We start from the raw sequence: 23,980 nt of genomic DNA, 5'->3' as shown, positions 1-23,980 counted from the left end.
TTAGGAGTCACAATGTTGGGCAACTTAAGTAAGGACAGGTCAATGTATGCATTCCAAAATAACCAGAATGGCTAGAAAACCGAGGGCAGACTCGGGAAGTACATAATATAAGCAACAAAATATTTTAAAGCAGTATTATGAAGTATCTAAAAATATAACATTCCCTGGAAACCACATAGAATAATGATACCAAAGGTGGGGGCGGGGGGGTAAGAAAATGTTCTTTAGAAAATGAAGAACCATCCCCACCTATACTACTGTGAGCATCTTTATTTTCTAGTAAAGTAAGATTCAAGGGACTTGAGCCATGGCTCCATAGTTACGAACTCTTGCTGTCTTTGCAGAGCACCAGGGTTCAGCTCCGAGCATCCACACCAGGCAGCTCTCAAGCACGAGTACCTCCAGGGCCAAGAACCACACATCCTTTTCTGGCCTCCACAAGTACACAAACACACACTTATACAGACCAATAAGCATAATAATAAACATTTTACAGATTAATCAGGTGGAAGGCAAATACTTATCAAAAGTACCTTTGATTAACCCGTTTTCATGTCTGGACTAGAGAAAGGCAGGAGGAAGAATCAGCTTTGTTCCTGTGTCGTAACTGGACAAAGAACAGGAGGAAAAGGCTTATCATAAGAGGATATGGACGTGGTAGGATTTGAAAGCAACCCATCACCTTTGGGCTACGTGTATATGATACATATGAGATGTGAACTAACTGTATCCACTAGGAAGAGTGTCCATTTAACAACGTGCTTGCTGGGTCAGAAAAAAAATAAATAAATAAAAGCTATGTTCAACCCCAGAATCCAGCTATGAAAGTAATGTTGCATACCAATGATCCCAGTGCCAGGGAGTGAAGGAAAGTGGATTTCTGGGGCTCAGTGGACATTCATCCCTATTCTTCTTAGCAAGCTCCAGGTTAACAGGAGACACTGTCTCAAAAAACCCAGAAAGTGTCAATCTCCTGAGAAACATGGAAGCCCCCAAATCTGATCTATGGCTTACATGCAGACACATGTGCACATACACACAGATATACCAAAACTCAAATATTTCTTGTTCTATACATTTAAGAAAAGGGACATTTAACCTATGTAATATTTGATTGAGAATTTAAGAAAATGTTATATTTTATTAGCCCTGCCCAAGGTGGATAATGTGCTGAATTTCAAACACCCCATTCTAAATCAGCATGTGCTACATGCTATCATGGATCATGCCAAACCTTCCTACACAAAGACCTATTCTCTTCACTAAAACAGCCTCAAGATCTCTCAGGAATGCTCTAGTAAATCAAGGTGAGCGCTATGCCTTGCTTTCAAGCAGGCTTTTGTATTTACAGTATAAGAGATAACAAACCTGGATAGTGATGATGGAACTAGTAAAAAGCATGAACTATGTTTTTAGACGACCTGGATGGTAACACTGTAGCCCTTATATAGAAAATATGTTTCTTTTCACATTCTTCACAATTTATTGAATATTTCCATATACTTTAACAAATAAATAAGCATGCTACTCAGACTCCTAGACCACTCATCATGGTGAACTCTGGGGCCATGGAATCTATGTTCTCAATATAGCAGTATCCCTAGGTGATATGTAGGTTACAGATTGAGAGGCAAGTGAGAAGTTAGATCAATTAAAATAAAATTCAACTTCTCTTTTTTTTGCTAAAGATAACCTATTCCTGTAAGACAATGTACAAAACCCACACAGCAGTCTCTCCAAATAAACTGTTAAAACCAGGGGTGCATGAGAGAGGGGGGGAGGGGGAAGAGGCAGCTCTGTTCCCCTGTGGCAGTTCCTGGGAACAAATGTCACAGACTTGCAGTGAAGGGAAAATGATGTAACCACATTTCCTAGGTACAAGTCAAGAATGAAGCTACACATTCTACAAAATGGCAACAGAGGAAAGACTTGAAAAATAACATTTTCTTTGGCTAATATATATGTTTCTTCTATCCTGTCCCTCAGTGTCTGGAATTATCTCTTCTGTATCCTGGATTCTGTTGACGAAGCTTGCCTCGAGATTCCTGAACATGGAGAAATAGAGAGATAAACCCAAAAGAGAGGGAGTAAATGGTTCACAATCTTGGTGGGTTTCGCCATATTTATGTTTCTCCATTTTATTAGATACCAATCATAAATGATTTGAAGGCCATAAACTGTGCTTTAAGTAACAAGCCTGCCTTTCTATCCAGATCTTTGCCTCCAGAAGCGAGAAGATGGACAACTCAACCTCAGAGCCTCCAAAGCAGCCCTGCTCCTGGAACGTCCTGATCACACGGCAGATCATTCCCGGGTTGTACTGCGTGGTCTTCATCACGGGGATTCTTCTCAACGGAATATCAGGATGGATATTCTTTTATGTGCCCAGCTCCAAGAGTTTTATCATCTATCTCAAGAACATAGTTGTGGCTGACTTTCTCATGGGCCTGACTTTCCCTTTCAAAGTCCTTGGTGACTCGGGTCTCGGTCCCTGGCAGGTGAATGTGTTTGTGTGCAGGGTCTCTGCCGTGATCTTCTATGTTAACATGTACGTCAGCATCGTGTTCTTCGGGCTCATCAGCTTTGACAGGTACTATAAGATTGTAAAGCCCCTTTTCACTTCTATCGTGCAGTCAGTGAACTACAGCAAACTGCTGTCCGTGCTTGTATGGACGTTCATGCTTCTCCTTGCCGTCCCAAACATCATTCTGACAAACCAGAGCGTCAAGGACGTTGAGAAAGTACAGTGCATGGAACTCAAGAATGAGCTGGGGCGGAAGTGGCACAAGGCGTCTAACTACATCTTCGTGAGCATTTTCTGGATTGTGTTCCTCCTGTTAATCATCTTCTACACGGCCATCACGAGGAAGATCTTTAAGTCTCACCTTAAGTCCAGAAAGAATTCCATCTCGGTCAAAAGGAAGTCTAGCCGCAATATATTCAGCATTGTGTTCGTATTTGTTGTCTGCTTTGTGCCTTACCACATTGCCAGGATCCCCTACACAAAGAGCCAGACGGAGGGTCATTACAGCTGCCAGGCCAAGGAGACCCTGCTCTACGCGAAAGAATTCACTCTGCTACTCTCTGCTGCAAATGTGTGTCTGGACCCCATTATTTATTTCTTCTTATGCCAGCCATTTAGAGAGGTCTTAAATAAGAAGTTACACATGTCACTGAAAGTCCAGAATGACCTAGAGACTTCCAAAACCAAAAGGGAAAATACAATTCACGAAAGCACCGATACTTTGTAAGCTGCCATCCCCGTTCCAATTATTATCGGTCTTGTTACAGGATAATTAAGATTTACGAATAAAAAGCAGGCTTAAGACAACGAACAGCTTAGCCAGCAATGTTATCTAATAATGTGTATGAAGTCCAAAAAAAAAAAAAAGTATAATAAAAATAAAATATAAGTTTTCATGTAAAATGAAAGGCTGTGGCACATCACAATTTTCTAAAACAAAATGAATGGAGGAAGTGGCATGTGGGTGCTGGTCTGTGAGTTACCAAAACTCAATCCGTCCTCTTCTATTCACTGGCTTCTTAGAAGACACCCAGTCTTTCAGATGTTCCTCCTAAGCATTCTTCTAAGTAACACTCACAACCTATTTCATACTTTGTACTATGTATGTGTCAATAAACAAGTTGTTTTCAAAACCATCAGGAATTTTGTCTTGTTAATAATCAACGTATGAAAAGTAACCCCCAGAGTTTTCGCACATCCGAGTGCGGGTCAGTACAGTGTGCAAGAAAGGTGGTTACACAGAAAGCAGACATACCCTCCTTGTCTCTGACTTTCCCGACTGAGTACTCATACATCATAAACCCCGATCACACTTTAGCCCATATGCAGCCTGTACTGAGACAGATCTGACAGAAGATCCCGGTGACTAAGCCCCCTGTGTGGGGGGACGGGCAGGGGGCTGTGTCTCACATGCTTCACAGCTCCCAGAGCCTGAGCACAGCCCCTCACACCAGGTGACTGAAGCAAATGTAAGAGGGCAAGAAAGGGACGAAGTAAGGCTCTGGTCACCTGAGTTCAGTCTTCAACCTCTCACCTCTTGTCCGCACAATACAAATGAATACTTGTCCTTGAGAAAGTCACTCTCCCCTTAGGCCTTTGTCATCACAGTGCCAAAGCAGAAAACTAACAGGAAAGCAAGAAGGTTTGGGAAACAACGAGTCAGGCCAGATAAGGAGACTGGAAACCACAACTGAGCGACAAGCGGTGCACAGGCCAGAACTATTATTAGAGGCAGGAACAACCAGAGATGATGAGGCAGAGTTTTAGCAGCAGGGGATTGACCTACCACTCTGCAGACAATCCCAGTGCAATCCCAGTGTAGCTAAAGAGGCCACAGGGAAAAGTATTCTTCCAAAAACCCAAATGTGAGAATTTATTCTCCAGATGAGAATGCAGATAAACCCAGGCGGCAAGGGGATCTGGAGCTTAAAGCCAGCTTGGCTGTATAATGAGACCATGTCTCCAAACAAAACAAAACAAAACAAAAAAACAAAAAAACAAAAAAAACAAAAACAAAAACAAAAAAACAAAAACAAAAAAAAACCAAACAAACTTAGTTTCACCATAAGAAAGCCGACAGGCATGGTGACACATATCTGTGATCTTAGCAGCGGGGAGGCTCAAGTAGGAGGATTCCTGTCAGTCTGAGGCTACCTTGGGTTTATATGGCTCGATCCTATCTCATGAACACAAAAAACCAAACAGATGAGCTATCACTGCTCTAGAAATGAAGGGCAGGGATGGAGAACCAGGGCACTTCAGCTCGCTCACATTTCACAAGCCCTACATAAATGGTGGTCTTCCAGCTGTAAACAACAGTTAGCTGCTTGCACTTTTTGATCATCTAAGCCTAAAGGAAAACAAGGAAGCAAACAGATAAAACCTCCTCAAAATAAAGTGAAAGGTCAAAAAAAAAAAAAGTTGATCCAAAGCAAAGTAAAACCTCACCAGAAATATTTTCTGCCAATTTTCCTTCATATCGCACTAAATCTATTCACCACCCAATTTGCAACCAACTCCACCTCTAAATTCTCTTCCCCTCTAATGGACACACACTTTACTTCATGCAAATGTCTCTCCTACAGAGGCCACAGCTTGGCAGTTACAAAGTAAGTGTGTGCCAGCACATTATCACTCTTTAAAAATCTGGAGCCAGAAGGTCATATTCATTTTCATAAAAACCAGCCTTGCCCTCACCTACCATCAAGCCTTTGATCTCAGGCAACTCAGAAAGGAAAGGAGCAGAGGAGAGCGGGAATCCATTCTTATGAAAGGAAAAAAAAAAAAAAGAGGCAATCACTAATGAAGCAAAACATCTCCTTCAGACTAGCAAGCTGTCAGGCATGCTGCAACCTCAGAGAGAGGTTCCCTTTAAACACCAGTTAAATTGTTTTTATTGCAGGGGAATAATCATGCGATATAAGGTACAAGTTGTTAAATACACGCCTCTATTTATCAGGCAGTTTAGGTCAAGGTGAGAAATGCTTTCTGATTGTTTTAAGTCTTATAAAGTAGAAAACAGACCAAATGCCTTCCTTAACGTTTAGATATGTAAGATTAAGATTACGGGTATGTGAATGTGAATTTGTGGGTGTCATGGTACACAAGTGCCAGTCAGAGGACACGTTTATACAGAGGACGAGTTTATACAGTGGGTCTCACCTATCTTTCCCTGAGTTCTAGGGATTGAATTTGCTTTATCAGACTTCTATGGCAAGTGCTTTAACCTGCTGAGCTATCTCCCTGGATTACATGTGATCCATTTGTAAGGAAAATCTCAAGAGTCATATGCACAGTCACATTTATGTGGTTCATGTAAACAGAGGGAAAAAAAGGTTAATTCTATAAACCAAGAAGAGGGATAGCGGTTATCTCTCTGTTGTTCTAATGATGTTCTTTTATATTATTTCAAGATTGTTCTGAAACTGGAGCTGGCAAGATGGCTCGATGGGTAAAATGGTACCAAACACACTGCGAGTGTCTTTAAATTTCTTCCTAATTTAATTATAATTAATTATAATTAATTTAATTATAATAGTCATTATAATGACTACCACTGTAAATTTTAGAACTAACATGAATCCAATGGTATTTGGCATGACACTCAAGATGGCTCTTACCCTTAAATTCTGAACCTTCTTCCAGTAATTTGAATAGGATAAAGAGCATCAATCATTTCTTCCAAATATCTATCTACATCCTCTTGTATATTCAACACATTGGTAACATTTCTTGCTAAATGAATAACAAAAGTAGCTGTCTTAACTTCTTGTATCACAGCAATTGCAGAAGCACTGGTGCTAGCAATTAATGTAATTAAAACTGTTATACCAGCAATAATCAAGCCCACTACCCTCTTGCTTCTGCTTAAAACCTGACTTGCTTCTTCTAGTACTTGCAGGCTATTTTTAGAATACCAAGGTTCTGTGATACTCAGGGCAATAAAACAAAAGCTGGTTGACAGACCTCCATAGCTGACATGCTGGATTTCAAAACACAGATACAATTAGAAGGTGTACAATCAATGCAACTTACATTAAATACTGTAGAAGAAACAAAAGTCATTTTAACTTGACAATTAAAAGAGTCTTAACACATGTGCTAACACCTGTTTGAAATCCAGATCCTGCCCCAGCCATATCTCTTGCTAACATAACATCATAGAGAACTGCAGCTAACTTCCAAATATGTCTGAAAATATCCAGAGCCAGACTTCCAAATGAAGACTGTTATTTCCAATATTGGATTGATTTCTAGACCAGTCCATGATTCAGTCTGAATAACTGGTCACATTTAATAACAATACAAGAGGCATTATAACTTCTCTATCTCTGAAGTGCTTGTGTTAGCAACTACACTAAACAATATCTGTTTAAGTACCTTAGTGTCTCAATTCATAAACTCAACTCCATTTTCAAGATTTTAACACTATTTTTTAAACTATTATTATTATGATGAAAACAGTACAATATAAGGTACTTTTATTTTTTAAAAAAAGGCAAGATATTATAATGGATAAATGAAAATAATTTTCCCTAAAACAGTAACTGACAAATTTGAGTTCCTTAGATAGATGAAATTGTTTTCTTACAAAAACTTCCTCAGGAGACTTTCATGCAGTTTAAACCATTTGCAAACCACAGTTTCATCTACGTCAATCTCTAACATTTTAAAACCACACAAGAGGGAAAGGAAATTTTTACTTCAGCAGGCAACCCTGCAAGATGGAACTACTGTCACTGTGGGTAACTAAATAGCTCATGATTCTCTGAAGACCTGGACCCAGGCCTGCTCAGGCCAGAAAAGACAGCCAGGACCCAGGCCTGCTCAGGCCAGAGAAGACACAGCCAGGACCCAGGCCTGCTCAGGCCAGAAAAGATACAGCCAGGTACGTCCTTATCAATGAGCTCATTCCATTGTTTTTCCCATAAAAACCAAAGTCAGGATTTTCTGTGTTGAAGGAGAAAGAATCAAAAGTCAGAGGCTTTGGGGTGGTCGGGCAACCACTATTAAACTGTAATTAGACCTGAGCTGTGGGCTTCTAACAGCATTTCCTGCTTTCTCTTGATCTTGTCCGGTTTTTAAAAGCTACAATTCAAATTAGACTAATTTCTATTCAGGCAAGGGTAACTTGAGCTACTGTTTGCTAGCTGGGCTGACGACAGGTAAGGCCTTTTTTTTTTTATCTCCCCAACAGGTCTTAACCAGACTTTCCTCACCAGTCTTACATTAGCAAATTTCAAAGCATGTCCACAAGGACTCCCATGGGAAACCCTCTAAGTTTTCATTTAGTTTAAGTTTTTGTTTTGTTTCACACCCTAAGGAATGAGCAACCTATGAGAAAGGACCATAGAGACATTTAAAGTCTGTTCTTGATTTTGCTGGAGTACTGCAGAGCACACCTACTTCGTGTGGATATTGTTGCCACAATGTTTACCAAGCTCTTAGATTTCAGACTTATGACAGAGAGTATGGGATGTTGCTATAGTACAATTTTGCCTCTGATCAATATACGCAAAATTTTGAGAAACTATTTTTCAGGGCACTCTAGACACAATTTAATAAAAAAGCAAATGCACAGCACTCCAGACTCTTCAGCACTCCTGAACGAGTGGTTTACACTGTAACTATTTTAAGTTACTCCACTCTGGAACAGGTGGTCAGTTCTAATTACAGAGAATACCAATCAGGACAAACTATTATAATACTTCTCTTTACCAATAAAATGAGAGCTCACCATGTAATTATTCAGGTAATCCGGCACTCACAGAAACAAGTAACTATGTTACTGATACTATATAACACCTGAAATGCCTCTAAGGAAGCCAGAGAAGCCTGGAGTGACATTCAGACATGAGGAGTCTCCTTCCGGCCCACAGGTCGATAGGCAAGACTCACAAAAAGGAAGAAGGATAAAGGCTGCAGAAATCTGGAGCACTTTGCAGTCTCAATTGATTTGAGGACTGGTAAATAGTCATCAATAAAGAATGCATCTATCATTAAAGTGCCATGCTTCCAAATTTCTCCCACATGCTTAAGCGGATTGAAGATTCTAACGACCACCCAACAGGACACATAAAATGTTTTTCTTTAAACAAAACTGTGTAGTCAACTAACATAAATGGTAAGTGCTTTACAATTTTCATTAAGGTTGGTACAGAGTGACAATATCCGTGGACTGCAAGTGGTCTAAGACTTCTGGGGAAACAGGAGCAGCTTGTGACCTTTAAGACCCTTAAGAAAGTTCACACCTTGCATCACTTCAAGATAAACACAGCAGAGCCATGAGGTGGCTCAGCCAGTGAATGTGTAAATTAGGCGTGTAGGTAGACCTGAGTCCCATCCCAGCAGTCAGACAAGCAGAAAGGAGAAAACTGACTCCCCAGGCTGTCCACTGACCTCCACATGGACACAGAAGCATGCTCACAGCCATACGCCATGAACACGCATAATAATGATAAATAAAAATGTCGATACATACATTAAATATTTTGAAAAGTTAAAGCTTAGTAACTTCAGTAGTTGTTTGCTTTAAAGAAGGACTTTATGGCTGCTGAGCCATTCCGCTGTTGTAAACTTGCAATGTCCTGGAACACTGCATAACACTTTGTTCCTGATAAAACATTAAAGCATGAGAAGCCCAGGCTCTATACTCTCTGGTTTCTGGGATTTTTCAGAAAATGTCATGTAGATTCGCATTCTGGAAGTGGTATTTTTGACCCTGCCTTTAAAACAAAAGAATATTGTTTAATATGACAAAGGATTGCCACATCAAAAGGGACAGCACAAAGTACCACTGTGGTCCTAAACACGGGAGTTAAGAGCAGACCACTCCAGGGGGAGCTTGGTTTAACTTGAGCTCATGTGTCAAGCCAGTATTTTCACTACCTGAAAGGACCATGACAAGATCTTACTGTCATTGTCAGGCTCAACTGTGGTGGTTCTCTACTGTCAAAGTTGGAAGGGGATTTTCTTTTGTTTTGCTTTCCTTTATTTTGTTTTAGATTGAAACAAGGTCTCAAGTATACACCAGGCTAGCATTGTCATTTAGCAAAGAGTGATCTTAAACTAGTGTTTCTCCTGAGTGCTGGGATTACAATGAGTACTGCCAGGTCTAAAAAAGTTCCATGTTTTAATAAAGATGTATCTGACCCTTTTCTGGAAGACGCTGTAACAAATAAATAGAGGGCAACGTTCTAGAAGGTTTTAAAAGGCACCTTCATAAAACTATTCAAAATAACATCCATAGAAATAGTTACAGCCATTATGTTCAACAAGCTTTTCTACCAGGTGAATTTAAACAATAAAAAGAAACACAAAGTATTTTCAGTAACACAGCAAGCATAATGTAACAAAAATATTACATGGGTACTCAACATGAAATATGACAGTTAAATAGAATCTTCAATATGTTCACCCTTTAAAGTGTTCACCAGACACAACACTGGCCTTCACCATAATGGGTTTATACCATTATAAATTGGTACATGATGACAGAGATCGGGGGCATCAATTCAGAACAAGAATCTCACCCTTCAATTCCTCCCACTGAAAATAAGAGAAATTTTTATTTCTAAAGATATGCTAATGGGATTCGCAACAGAAGGTCCACTTCTAAGATAAAGGTGCAAATCTTTCTGCAGTTTGCTGCCTTCTCTTTTCTACCATCAGTTAGGTTCTTGCAGCATAAGCTACGAAGGCTATTAAAAGAAAAGCAGAAAGCCACACTGAAATCTTTTTCAGACAAAACCACAGTATCTTCCTCTCTCAACTTCCCAGAACCTCTGGTCACTTACCTCCTCTGCAAAGAAATTTCTCCCTCAACCGGTAACAGAGAGCTACACAACACAAACCACAAGGTCAAAAACATCCCTTCCAAAAAGCAAAATGTACATGGGATTTCCTGAAAGTCACCAGAATCAGACAGTGCAGAACCTGGATTCTCATAATCTAGGATGTCCCCACTACCCAATGAAATGCTTCCTAAAAACAAGAAAGACGGTGGTAACTCTAGAGTATAAATGTTTCTAAGAAGTATTTTCTGACTTTAGTTCCTAACATTTTCCTTCTACTTTTTTTCTTTAACAGAGCCGTGAAGATTTTTTAAATTATTGAACTCAACCTCCTCCCTCAACATGACAAACAGTTCAATGTTCTGTCCAGTTTACAGAGATCTTCAACCGTTTACATACTTTTTTTATTTAGTTTTCCTCATTGGAATTATTGGAAGTTGTTTTGCAACGTGGGCATTTATACAGAAAACCACAAATCACAGATGTGTAAGCATATACTTAATTAATTTGCTTACAGCTGATTTCCTGCTCACTCTGGCATTACCAGTAAAAATCGTTGTTGACTTGGGTGTGGCGCCCTGGAAGCTAAGGATATTCCACTGCCAAGTGACAGCCTGCCTCATCTACATCAATATGTACTTATCTATTATCTTCTTAGCCTTTGTCAGCATGGATCGCTGTCTTCAGTTAACACACAGCTGCAAGATATACCGAATACAAGAACCTGGGTTTGCAAAAATGATATCAATCGTTGTGTGGCTCATGGTCCTCCTTATACTGGTGCCGAACATGGTGCTTCCCATCAAGGACATCAAAGAGAAGTCAAATGTAGGTTGCATGGAGTTTAAAAAGGAGTTTGGAAGAAATTGGCATTTGCTAACAAACTTCATATGTGTGGCAATATTTTTAAATTTCTCAGCCATCATTTTGATATCCAACTTCCTTGTAATCAGACAACTCTACAGAAATAGAGACAACGCAAACTACCCGAGTGTGAAATCAGCTCTGCTCAACATTCTCTTGGTGACAGCTAGTTACATCATCTGCTTTGTTCCTTACCACGCTGTCAGGATCCCATACACCCTCAGCCAGACAGAGGTCATATCTGATTGCTCAACTCGGATTGCACTCTTTAAAGCCAAAGAGGCTACACTGCTGCTGGCTGTGTCTAATTTGTGTTTTGATCCAATCCTGTACTATCATCTGTCAAAAGCATTTCGACTAAAAGTCACAGAGACTTTCGCCTCACCTAAAAAGGCCAAAGCTAGGGAAGAAAAATCAAGAAGTGAGAATGATGTGTAAAATACAGGCTCTGCACGTTAGTCCTTCTTCCTGACTAGACTATAAAGCTGGTCACAGTTTTCAAATATAAAAGAAGATGCTAAGAAGAAGATGATGCTTAGGAATAAAAGCTGCTGATAGCTAGCAAACAGGGACTGCTTTATGTGGGAAGTCCTTTCCGCCATACAAGCAAACCCTGTACTCTCACAGTTGCTGATATTCTTTATCCCAAATATCTGTACAGGAAATCTAACAAAGCATATTGAACCAAGGTCAGCTGGAATGATCACATCGAGAATAGCTGTGGCAAAGACTCAGAGATTCACTTCAATGCCTGGAACTGACTTCTTGATGAAAATATATCAAATAATCGACCTCTAAGTTGCCAGGAAGCCCTTCAGCAATACCTTAAAGGTCTTTGGTGACCTAAAAAAAATAAAAGCATCAAAACATCTGTATTATTTTTATTTATAAACTATTGCTTTGAAAGGCGGTAAATGTTATTGATTCGGCACTCCTATTTTTGACATCTAATTTTTGGTAACACAGTAACTATTTTTCATTATGAAAGGTTTACAGTGACAGGAACAAGAGGTCACACTGGTTAATTCCAGCACCCTGGGGGCTGAGGCAGAAAGATCATTATGAGTTTGAGGCTAGCATGGGCTACAAAGTGAAGTATAGGTTATCCTGGCCTATAAAATGGGAACTTATACCTAATTAATTTTAAGAGGCATTTGTAAATACATGGGATTTTTTTTTTAACAATATAAGGAAGCTACTAAATTACTTTAACTACTGAAACTGTTTTGGAAGTAAAAAATCCACATCAAAGGTACTTAAAAAATAACACCAGCCAACGAATCTTAAAATAGACACATGGACTCACATCAGTAGGCCATGCTAGAAACATAGCCAATGTTGGGCCATGGATGCCTCTCAAATCTAGAGACAAGGCCAACCAGAATGAATCTGCAATACACAGTACAAGTGACCCCATCGCTGACCAGATCCTCTCTACTGCCAGTAAATATACAGGTTTTGAGGAATGGCATTAAATAAAAGACTTAATAAAACAACAGGGAAAATACTGATAAGCACACATGAGATTTGGGACTTTGTGTTTTGGTTTAGTTCTCTGTTTTTTTTTTTTTGTTTTTTTTTTTTTGTTTTTTTTTGGGTTTTTTTTTTTATTGAGACACGATCTCCTATAGCTCACTATAGCCTTGAGCTCACTATATAGCCAAAAATAACCTCAAGCTCCTGATCTTCCTCCTTCTGCCTCCCAAGTTCTGGAATTACACACACATGCTACGAAACCCAGCTCTTCTGTGTGCATTTTTTTCCTGTGTATGTTTTTACACACAGACTACAAATATCCACATAAAACAGTTAGAAATGGGTCAGAGAGATAGCTCAACAGTTAAGGGCACTGGCTACTCTTGCAGAGGACCCAGGTTCAATCCATAGCACCCCACATCAGGAGTCTCACAGCTGCTTGCAACTCCACTTACAGAAAGGATCCAAGTGGATTCCTACACCCTCGTCTCCGCTCAGCTGGTACCAGGCATGCATGTGGTATACACATATGCATACATGCAGGAACTTATATGCACACACATTAAATACATCTTTCTGTAAATACTCCATTGCAGTAGCTGTTGTAATTAGAGTGATCCTGCAATGAATGTGGAAGCAAATGCTTTTAAGACCAACTGAGATAAAAGGAATACAAGCCAGTATAGATTTTATAGCCTGACTGTTACACACACACACACACACACACACACACACACACACACGGGATGAAGAATGTGCAAGGTGGAAAACAGGAGAGATGAAGGAGCAGGAGTGGAGAGACAGAGGGAGTATGACTGGGCTTTTGGATGCCAAGAATATGTTTGATTAAAATGTTATTTTTGTACTTGAAGAATGAGTTTCAAAGTCCCATGTGTAAGTTATCAAATATATTTTTAGTCTGAAGTAAATAACTGAAAGAAGACCAATTGTCTCCTTTATTAAAAAGAAACTTTAACAGTAGTTTCTAGAGAAAGTAACAAGAATGCCAATGAGTTTGTCGAGTTTGACACTGTACAAATTCTTGCCAGGTTACAGGTTGGTAGAATGCAGGCACTATAAAACCTGTGCTTGTTGGGGACCTAAATAATGTATTTCCTGATGAGCAGATCAAAACAGCCATAACACAGTATATACAAGGCTACTATTTTTGCTTAAGTATCCCTCATCCTCTCTCCTTGGTCTCTAGTTATGAAGGCAACATAGAAGTTAGCAAAAAAAAAAAAAAAAAAAAAAAAAGACATTTTTAGCCATAATCTTACGTTCTCTTCTTCTCATGCACAAGAGACATATTTCTCCTAATAAGAAGAGAAAAAGACTCCCAATAAAAGGTAAATGTTTTATTAGCCTAAGTTTTTTCCTTTTGATTTATTCTCAGTTATGCCTATTAGGAAAGGGGGCCTTAAATAAATCAGTAGTGGGAAGCTGTGCTTGTTCAGGTTTTTTCAACAACTTAATACAAGCTGGATTCATTTTAGGAGAGCAATTGAGAAAAATGTTTCCATCAGGTTGGTCTGTAGGCAAGTCTATGGGTATTCTCTTAATGAGTGATTAATGGGGAGAGGGCAAACCCAAGGCCAGTACCTCCCCTGGGCATTAGAAAGTTGGCTGTGCAAGCCAGACAAGGCAAGCCAGTAACCAGCATCCTCCATGGTCTGTGCATTAGTTCCTTGCACGAATTCCTGTATGACTTCTTCCTTCATGATGTACTGTAATCTATAAGATGAAACAAACCCTTCCTTCCCCAAGCTGCTTCTGGTGATGGTGTCTGTCCCAAAAAATCAGGACAAAAGCTAACTAAAAACTATCCAAAGTCAGCTTATCGGGTAAGCAGGTTTCCTGTGCAATCGTGAGGACCCAAGTTTTGATACCGAGATCCATATAAAAAGCCAGGAATTGTCACTCACTCCTATATCCCTGGAACTGTAGGGAGCAGAGATAATATCACTAGGATTTACTAGCCACCAGCCTAGTTCTAGCTTCAGTAAGGGACCTGTGTCAATAGTGAAGACAAAAAATAGTAGAACAGAACATACTCCTCTGGCCCCTGTAAATACATGCACATGTGTACACATCTGTGCGTGCAAGCGTCTGTGTGTGTGTGTGTGTGTGTGTGTGTGTGTGTGTGTGTGTGTGTGAAACACAAAGATACACCTTACATCACTCGACACAAAAATGAATAAAAATTAAATCCAACAACAACTGTCAAGGGATGTCATCAAGCACTTTCCTCTAAGGTCATGTGTTCAACACAGCAGACAAGCTGATCGTTGGTACCTATTCAGATCCCAGAAACACAGAGAAGACAGAGTGCAAACTCTGCTTACACAGACCAGCACAGGCAACTCTCAACAACTTCCAGTACTCACTGTACAGGCTCTACCTCCTCTTCGGTCTTTTTATATTTGGTAAGCTTTGTGTTCTTCAGAGTGCTTTCTGGTATATAACAAAGTTACAAAGATTGAACAGAGTTCCTGGACCCACTTCCCTACTATTAAAAACGTCTCACATGGCTATACCATGGTATGTTGATTACAACTAAGAAGTTAATATTGCAGAATGAGTACTGAATAAACTCTGGGCTTTAAAGTTTATTTATTTTACATTTCTTATTTTAAAACAGACATAATAGTTCACTCATGAATGTGTCAGAAACATCTGTGATAGGTAAGTTCAACCTCTCTGTTAACATAAATGAACTGCCAGATTACTCTGTTGTATTGAATATTGGTGGCATCGAGAAACATAGAAAATTAGTGATAATATTCTGAGATGAAAAAGAAAGAATTTTGTAAACTTTTGGCCTAGTACAAGGACACAAACAAAAAGGAGTTTTTAATTGTCATAAGATAAAAAATATAGACTTAGTGAGTTTGAGTCATTTCAGAGGATGTTCCAAAATATCGACTATATTTAGCTTTAACAAAATACTCAGCTTACCAATCAAAACTTCTAACAGTGTCCAAAATATAGCATGCAAGAAGCAGTTTACCTGGGAATTAAAAATGCCCCAGCTTTTAGCCTAATGTTCATGACTAATATGTGAAATATTATGGTTTATCTTTGGGATAAACACTTCACTACAAGCCTTCAGCACGAAGTTCCCTGCCAAGTTCTCTCGCTGTATTATCCCAGCTCTCAGCCCACCATGCCCAAGTCCACTCCATCCCACCAACACCCTCTGTCATCATCCAATCCATCTGTGGTGACAATGGTCCTTCTCTCCAATGCTCCTTTGAGAATGAAGGGGACCCCAGGATGTTGAAAGCTGCCTTTTTCGTGGGCACTGAGGTTTTCACCCAACTGCTTCACTGTCAGAAGAACTTGTGCTTCATAAACCATCCTGCTCCTTACTCACTTTTCCTATGCCACCTCAAAATCTTACCCACCTGTAAAATGTCAAAAGTACCAACAGTCAAAACGGGACAAGTAAAAACTAACCTGAAAATGACTTTCAAATTGAAGTAGAAAAAACAGTGACTCAAAATCTTTTGACGAAAGGATATTAAGACAGGGAACTCTATTAAATCTATTAGTCACTAATATCACACCATACCTTTTCATGCCGTATCTGAACACTGGCTATATGAGCCAGATTACAGCCATCAGAGCAGCAAACACAGTCTGCTCTGCGTCATGATGTCATTATGTGTAAGCAGAGGAGTGCATGGACAATCTGACCACCAGTCACTAAGGAGCTCATAATAACCACAGGAGCATGTGGATAATCTGACAGTCAATCACTGATGGCTTTATAAAATCATCATAGTACACACTGATGGAAACGTGGCTTACCAGAGGTATAGGAAAGTGGGTTGCATACTGTAGGTGTCGGAGGAGGTCGTAATTTGATGGGAAAATTAATTCTCTTGGTTTTTCTCTCTTTAGCAGTTTCTCACCATTGACTGACATTCTTCTGCTCAAGGAAGGGTTGATATTCTCACAGGATTCTCCAGGCATGGGAGAAAAAATCTATGTCATGTAAAACAAATGTTGAACATCATAAATAAAAAAAGCAACATCAAGCCACAGTGCCATATATACCAGAGCTTCAAACAAAAAGGCTCACAAAATAGCTGATGAAAAAGATAGGCAGAATGTTATTAATGTCCACAAAATTAAATCACAGGCAAAAAAAAAAAAAAATCTGTCAGTATCACCCCTCCCCTTGAGAAAATGGGAAAATGAAAACCACATGGGAGGGGGGTAAAGCCAACCAGAGGACTGGACATGTAAGCGAATTTTAAAATGTTATCCTCAAAAGGTTACATTTCCTCCAAAAACACACACTCACAGTAAGATGAAGTCATAGACAAATGCTTTAAAATGTACAAACAAACAATGCTCTGATAAACAACAACAAGATTCATGGAAAAACCCATTATACCGACAGTAGGAAAAATAAATTATCCATAAGGATATTCTTTAGAAATTCAATGCATAGATGGTCATAGTGAAACTACAATCCCACACTCCTCAGACAACACAATTCCAAAATAAAAGTGTCACAGCCAGTCAGCTGGGACAGGAGTGTAACACTTTACAGAGGAGGCAACACAACCCCACAGTGAGGATAACGTGATAACCATAGGTCACTGTGACAGGGACAGCACAAGTATGAGTCATTCCAATACATGAGGCAAGCAAGAAAGAGATGGAGACAAGCTGGGAAGAGTTAACTGGGAAGGAGAATCAAAGGTTGAACCTACTGGAAACTCAGAACCAAAGTCACTTTTAAAGTCACTCTTGTCTACTTCATCAAAAATGTTAGTGGTTCCTGAGCCAAGGCCCATGTGCGCCATAACGCTGTGCTCCTGGTAACGGCCAGAAAAAGAAAGTCACGTTGTAAACGCTGTAGTTTAAGACAAGGAATTTGAAACATGGAGGGGAGTTTCAACATCCTATCTTTTGCTACCCCTGACTATTTCTCTTAAAGAATTTAAAGGAAACTTGAAGACATGTATTGCTTTAAAGAATCACACCCCTTCCCCTGGAAGAAACAAAGCTTTAACTCTCACGATGCTTTAAAGACAGAGCAGAAAGATTCATAATTAAAAACAAACTGGCCACGATTTATTTCACTGGGCTTCCAGTGAATAAAAAATTCCAGTACTAAAAAAATTAAGAAATCTAAAGATCTAAGAATAAAAAAGTAAAATGAGATGCTTTAAAAAAAAACAAATATAGTCACAGCTTTAAACATGTCGTAAGAGCATCTGTAGACTCACATGAAACAACCAAAATAAATCTCTACTGTGAGCACTGTAAGGCTCTTGTCATTTTCCAGTTTCTCACTGTCACCTAAATCCTTTTATCTTGAAATCTTATAATCTGGAAGAGTGACTAAACTATCAGCACCTAACAGACAATCATAGTCATCGCCATAGCATAAATTGCTGCAAAGAACAATTCTACCCTGTTTTAGAAATGGAGATTAAGTTTTCACAAAGAAAGTGTGTGTTATTAAGAACAGGGGCTTTCTCTTTATGGGTAAAAGAGTGGTATATGGAAATGCCCCTTAAAACAAAGCCAAAGAAGTTTGATGTGAAAACAAGTTCGCTTGTAAAGCACAGAATTAAAAGAAAATTTCAGGCTACACACATGGAAAAGGAAAAGCGTATCGCTTTAATCTCATGAAAAAAAAATTACTGCCAGCCCTAACCTTTCATTAATGACACCACACACAGAACTCTAGAAAACACGAGTTTCACATGTCCTTTGTGAGTGGAGGGGAAATAAACTTTGTAGAGAGAGAAGCACCTAAAATCCTATTATCTATCCATCACGAAAATGCCCATCTGAAACAGACTCCCCCGGGGGAGTTTACTTTGGGATACAGTATGGGCATCACCCCAGTGGTGTTTACTTTGGGATACAGTATGGGCGTCACACCAGTGGTATTTACTTTGGGATACAGTATGGGCATCACCCCAGTGGAGTTTACTTTGGGATACAGTATGGGCATCACCCCAGTGGAGTTTACTTTGGGAAACAGTATGGACGTCACCCCGGGGATACCTCCATCTTCATATCATGATCCTTTGAATAGTGTTCATCTGAATTCTCTCCAGCTGGTGATCGCAGCCCTGTGGAGGCAGTAACCGACAAGTCTCCTCGAGAGATGAGGGTGCACATGTATGCATCATGGGAGAAGACATCGTGGCGGATAAACTCACAGAAGAGCAGCACCAGATTCACAAATTCTACCTTCTCACATTCACTGTTTGGGTCCGCTAGGTGAGAAACAAATTAAATTAGAAATTCCCCTAACAGGCAAAAAGAAATAAAAGAATTTTCAAGGCTTAAGCACATTTCCACTACCTTTCATACTTTTATATCCAATGATTCTTTTTCAAAAGTAGGAACAACAATGGTGGGGGTGAGGGGGAGATAGGAAAGTGTACTGGCTGGTTTTGTGTCAACCTGACACCAGCCAGAGTCATCAGAAAGAAGCCTCAGTTGAGAAAATATCTCCATAAGTTCCCACTGTAAGGCATTTTCTTAAGTAGCCATCAATGGGAAAAGCCCCAGCACTAGGCTGGTCATCCTGGGTTCTATTAGAAAGCCAGCTGAGCAAGCCTTGTAAAGCAAGTTGGCTTGTGAAATTCCAAAGGGAAATTTAAAGACTCTTCCAGGACTATTTGCTATTTTAAATTAAGATTCTGTAATTCTTGTCAACTGGGGCTGAAGAGTCAACCAAAGTTAACAAGAGACCGGTACCACTGAAGTGAAATCTTTGCATTCCTGGGACAACTGATGCTAGTTAGCTGGAGCTAAGAAATTAGAGGTGGTTAAGAAGGGACCAGCATCACTGAGGTAAAATTTTCTGGGAGGTGTTTCCTGAGAGCATAACAAGCTGTGTTCCAGGGGCAGCCAAGAATTGTACCTTGTGTTGGCAGCTGGACTTGGTTATGTGTAAGAGTCACCCAGGTCATACTGGTTTGGAAGGCATAAAGGGGTCACAGGGAACAGCTGATGCTTAGTACTGTGAGACCAGGAGAGGCCATGGGTGAAGGTGCAGCTTCAGAGGCAGTTGAAGGCCCAGGACTGAAGGGGTCATACAAAGAAGCTGAGCCTCGGCACTAGGAAAGGCTGTTGGAGAAGGTGCCCAGCACTTTGGAAATGCCAGTACCATGGGATAACCAGGAAGAACAGCAGCAGCAGTGGAGTGGAGCCAGCCGTGTGACACAGTCCCTTTGGAGGAGCCCAGAAGATCATGGCCAGACACTTGATGGGTAGAATCGATATGACTGTGGCTATGCCATGATTTTTCCCTCTTGAAATAAGAAAGTATTTGATTTTTTTTTTTAATTTTACTGAAGCCTACAGTTGAGAGACTTTAAATTTTAAGAGACCAGCTATTTTAAAGGGACTAAGATGTTAATGTGTTTGTATTTGCAAAGACTGTGGGACTTTTGATGTTGTTTATGTTTTTAATGTGAGATCTTAGGGATGAGAAAGAGCTGTGGCTTAATAGTGCTATGTTTGTGTGTCACGCTGACAGGGGTCAGTTGTACTGACTGGTTTGATGTCAACTTGACACAAAGCTAAAGTCATCACAGAGGAAGGAGCCTCAATTGAGAAAATGCCTCTCTAAGATCCATCTGTAAGGTATTTTTTTAAACTAGTGTCCTGGGTTCTATGAGAAAGCAGGCTGAGCAAGCCAAGGGAAGCAAGCCAGTAAGCAGCACCCCTCCATGGCTTCTTCATCAGCTTCTGCCTCCAAGTCCCTACCCTCCTTAAATTCCTGTCCTGACTTCCTTTGGTGATGAAAAGCAATATGAAAGTATAAGCTGAATAAACCATTTCCCCCCAACTAGCTTTTTGGTCATGATATTTCATTACAGCAATAGAAATCCTAAGTGGGACAATAAGAATAACCAGAATTCATTACATACACGTGTAGTGTGTCAAAGAAAAACACTGGTAAGTTTTACTTTTTAAGTTTTACTCAAACGTTTATGTTTACAGGGCAGGTTAAGAAACTTAACCTGTTTCTTTTCAGTGTGTGAGTATGCGGGTACTCTCACAGGTGAGAAGAGAGTTTAGGATGCCCTGGAGCCGGAGCTACAGGTGGCTTCTGGCCACTGAAAAGAAGAGCTGAGAACAGAGCCAGAGTCCTCTGAAAAGCAATAAGTGTTCTTAACTGCAGAGCCTTCTCAATAGCCCTGACTGGCTGGCTTTTATTGCTCAGTTATAACTGTATGTGGACCCCATTATGCTAAACATGATTTCAAGTTTAATGATAGTGGTTCCTAGAAAATAAATGAGGCCAAAGCACAGCTAAACTTCTCTTTTATTACTAAAATGATTTGTGACTGCTTTAACTACACTGAAAGGGCTGCCTCTTCCGGGTATCTATGTGCACTATTTCAAATAAGTCTTTATAACAAAACAATTTAAATACGAAGGAGGCAGGAACAGGGTGGGCAATCCTGTTATGGCTAGTCTTGACTATAAACTAGATAAGATTTAGAATCATCATGAAAAAAAAAATGCTCTGTGCACATATGTAACAGAGTTTCCAGACTGTGATAGAGTGGGAAGACCCTAAATGTGGGTAGCACAGGACACGCATCCCTCTGTTTGGGTGAGCGACTCAGAAAAACAGAAACTAGTGAACCAAATATAAGGGTTTGAGGCTACTTAATTTTTACATTTTAAAGTTGTTGAATACCTCACTGATGTAAAAATAACTAAGCTTACCCACTGGGGGAGAAACATAGTACATTTGCTTAGTGAAGCCTGTTATATTCAGTACCAAGAACTTTAAATAAAATGCAAAGAGAGGCTGAGCTGATAAAGGGAGAAGGGGGGAGGAAGGGAGAGAAGAGGAGCAGAGGAGTGGGGGGAGAGGAAACCCCACACCCAAAAGCAGAACACCTTCTTTACTTACACAGCGATGGGGCCTGTGTATCTAAAAATCTCAGCAAAACATTCTGGAAAACAGGCAAACTAGACCCAGCAAGAGATGCTGAAGAAATTGACTCTTTCTCGTCTAGGACTTCTGATTCCCCACATCTCTACAAGGTAAAGACAAACAGGAGCAGCGAGTCAGAAGAGCTAGCCCAGTGCAATTAGCACAGGTGCTGATCATCAGCCAGCTCTTCTAAACAGCTGACCTCTTAGCAAAACGTGCAACTGAGATTTCAGATAGCTGAGGACCAATTACCACAGTGGATGTAATTTCTAATAGAGGAAAACACTCCACAACAATTCAGTTGATTTCAAAGAACATGATCTGTATAAACAGTAATTTCTGCCCCATACTGTACAGTAAAGTCTGTACTGTGAGAGCATCCAAATGAATATTTAAAATAGAACCATATAATATTCCTTACTCATATGCAAAACTACCAGGAACAGCTTGAGTTCATGTCTAATCATGTTCTCCTGGACTGTCTGGCACAGGGTGATGAATCTGACTATGTTGTGTTTTGTGAATGTAACAGAAAGATGTATTTAATGAATCTGTGTTAGGAGGTACAAACTGAAAAAGTAAACAATTCTTCCAAAAACACTATTTTGCTTATTCATCACACTTTACCAAAAGCATTTCCTAGGGCCTCCAAGAATCTCTGTGGTTCATAAAACACATCTAGAAAAGTTATTTTAACTTCTAATTACTAAAGAATTTACTAAGACAGGAGATTAAACTGTTTAGCTATAACCAGAACCATCACTTCTATTCTTTTTGATACTTCTTTGATGTTTTCTATTTTGATGTTAGTCTTTAATTGATTTATTAAAAATATTATATTAAAATACCAGTTATTCAGTCTATCCTGTTTTCAAAGGTCAGATGTTAATGACTCCAATAATAATAGAAATTATTATCTTAGCCAACACTAAGTAATACATGTCTTAGATATAGGTTTCCTTCAGCTTTGAAAGTAAGCTCTATGTGAACCTTTCCTTTAAAAGTCTATGCATGGGCACACATGTGCATGCCTTATGAAATACAGAGAGAAAAGGAAACTAGTATTAAAAAGATGAAGAAAAAAACTAGAAAGAACCACAAACTAGTGAGAAATACATCATTAGTTGGTGAGGTCTAGTTGGTCACTACAGTTACCACAGGACAGCGTGCTTCTCATATGTAGAAAACAACCCTGAAAGGTTCTCCCTGTCTACACTGTACAGTGGCCATTTGCTCACACCTTCACGGTATCTTCAAGTTCCAACTGCAACAACGTGATGTCTTGTTTTTGAGCAACACCGCTTTGCCAACAGGGGAGAAGATATCTGTGAAAGTGTCCTTCCCCTTCCATTCCCCACAACTCCACAGGAAGTTACTAGCAGCCTTATCAAGACCCAGGTAGGTGTTCATGCATTCACACCACTACCCAGGAGGCCAGACACAGAACTCTGAGCAGAATGGGCAAGGTCACTGTTGTCAAGGTCACTGTCTGACAGGGGAAGGTAGACATTAAACAACAAGTGCATCATTTACATTCACTTGGACCGCAATTAGGAAAATACTGTAACCCTGAGTGGTGTGCTAAGAGCTGCTGATCCCATAGTGGGTGGACACTGATCCCATAGTGATGACAGACTTACCATCACCTAGGAGATGACATGTTGTCTAAGGATGCTCCATGGGAAGTGACATTTAGTGAAACAAAAGTGCTCTATAGAAAGACACGGGGAGTGAAAATCAGGAGTAGAATTTGCCATCCAAAAGGAACAGCAAGAGCCATGGCCCAAAAAATAAAAATAAGTTGTATGTGGTGAGGGAACAGAACAACCGAGATTAGGGATAGAACTGTAGTCCAGAGAACGAGGTACCAGATGTTATTGGACAGGCAAGTGAGGCAAACAAAGAATGCTCTGTGGGCCTTAGGGAGCTCTGTCTAGCTCAGGAAGGGGAAGCATGATCTGTTTACACTTCTAAAAGCCCACTCTGGGATCTGTGTAGACGAGGGAGTGGGGAGAAGAAAGTAGAAGCAGAGCAGCATAGGAGGCCAGAAGTCATCAAGGTGAGGCAGGTCACATGGTCCTCAACAGATCACACACACACTCCTTGTGGCCACTGGGCTAATGCTTTTATTAAGAAAGCTCACTTTTAGCTGGGTGTGGTGGCACACACCTTTAACTCCAGCACCTTAGGGAGGCAGAGGTGGGTAGGACTTGAGGCTGAGGCCAGACTGATCTACAGAGCAAGTTCCAGGACAACCAGGGCGACACAGAGAAGCCCTGTCTTGAAAAACCACAAAGGGAGAAAAAGAAAGCTCACTTAAGAAAATTCCCCTTTAACAGCAGCTAACACTGACAAATGTTGGCTGGGTTTTTTTGTTTTGGTTTG

General features: G+C 40.0%; 3 protein-coding genes across 19 annotated transcripts in view; 2 read left to right on the top strand and 1 right to left on the bottom strand.

The window, feature by feature from the left end:
* Positions 1–3,660, top strand: part of P2ry14 (purinergic receptor P2Y14) — a 34,200-nt gene extending 30,540 nt beyond the window's left edge. For 3 of the 4 annotated variants that reach the window (XM_076932438.1, XM_034500463.2, XM_076932436.1), the window contains exons 2-3: positions 1,987–2,107; positions 2,214–3,660. In XM_076932438.1, coding sequence (XP_076788553.1) covers positions 2,238–3,251 — 1,014 coding nt within the window. In that variant the 5' untranslated portion in view covers positions 1,987–2,107; positions 2,214–2,237 and the 3' untranslated portion in view covers positions 3,252–3,660. The remainder of the gene's footprint in view (positions 1–1,986; positions 2,108–2,213) is intronic. The other variant, XM_076932435.1, reaches the window with a different exon arrangement.
* Positions 1–23,980, bottom strand: part of Med12l (mediator complex subunit 12L) — a 290,187-nt gene that overhangs the window by 186,169 nt on the left and 80,038 nt on the right. For 10 of the 14 annotated variants that reach the window (XM_076932420.1, XM_076932432.1, XM_076932433.1 and 7 more), the window contains 4 exons: positions 21,572–21,698; positions 18,694–18,908; positions 17,385–17,489; positions 16,471–16,647 (listed from right to left, as the gene is read on the bottom strand). In XM_076932420.1, the coding sequence (XP_076788535.1) occupies positions 16,471–16,647; positions 17,385–17,489; positions 18,694–18,908; positions 21,572–21,698 (624 nt within the window). The remainder of the gene's footprint in view (positions 1–16,470; positions 16,648–17,384; positions 17,490–18,693; positions 18,909–21,571; positions 21,699–23,980) is intronic. The other 4 variants (XM_076932427.1, XM_076932429.1, XM_076932430.1 and 1 more) reach the window with 1 other exon arrangement.
* Positions 7,242–12,052, top strand: Gpr171 (G protein-coupled receptor 171). The gene is made up of 2 exons (XM_034500465.2): positions 7,242–7,412; positions 10,613–12,052. The coding sequence occupies exon 2, from the start codon at positions 10,660–10,662 to the stop codon at positions 11,617–11,619; it is 960 nt and encodes a 319-aa protein (XP_034356356.1). The 5' UTR covers positions 7,242–7,412; positions 10,613–10,659; the 3' UTR covers positions 11,620–12,052.

Source organism: Arvicanthis niloticus, chromosome 4, assembly GCF_011762505.2.
Source record: "Arvicanthis niloticus isolate mArvNil1 chromosome 4, mArvNil1.pat.X, whole genome shotgun sequence".
Taxonomy (NCBI): domain Eukaryota; kingdom Metazoa; phylum Chordata; class Mammalia; order Rodentia; family Muridae; genus Arvicanthis; species Arvicanthis niloticus.
The sequence above is the reverse complement of the archived record's forward strand: the minus strand, read 5'-3'. Positions and strand labels throughout refer to the sequence as shown.

Coding starts and splice junctions, on each gene's coding strand:
- Gpr171 (XM_034500465.2), top strand. CDS start 10,660: ATGACAAACAGTTCAATGTTCTGTCCAGTTTACAGAGATCTTCAACCG.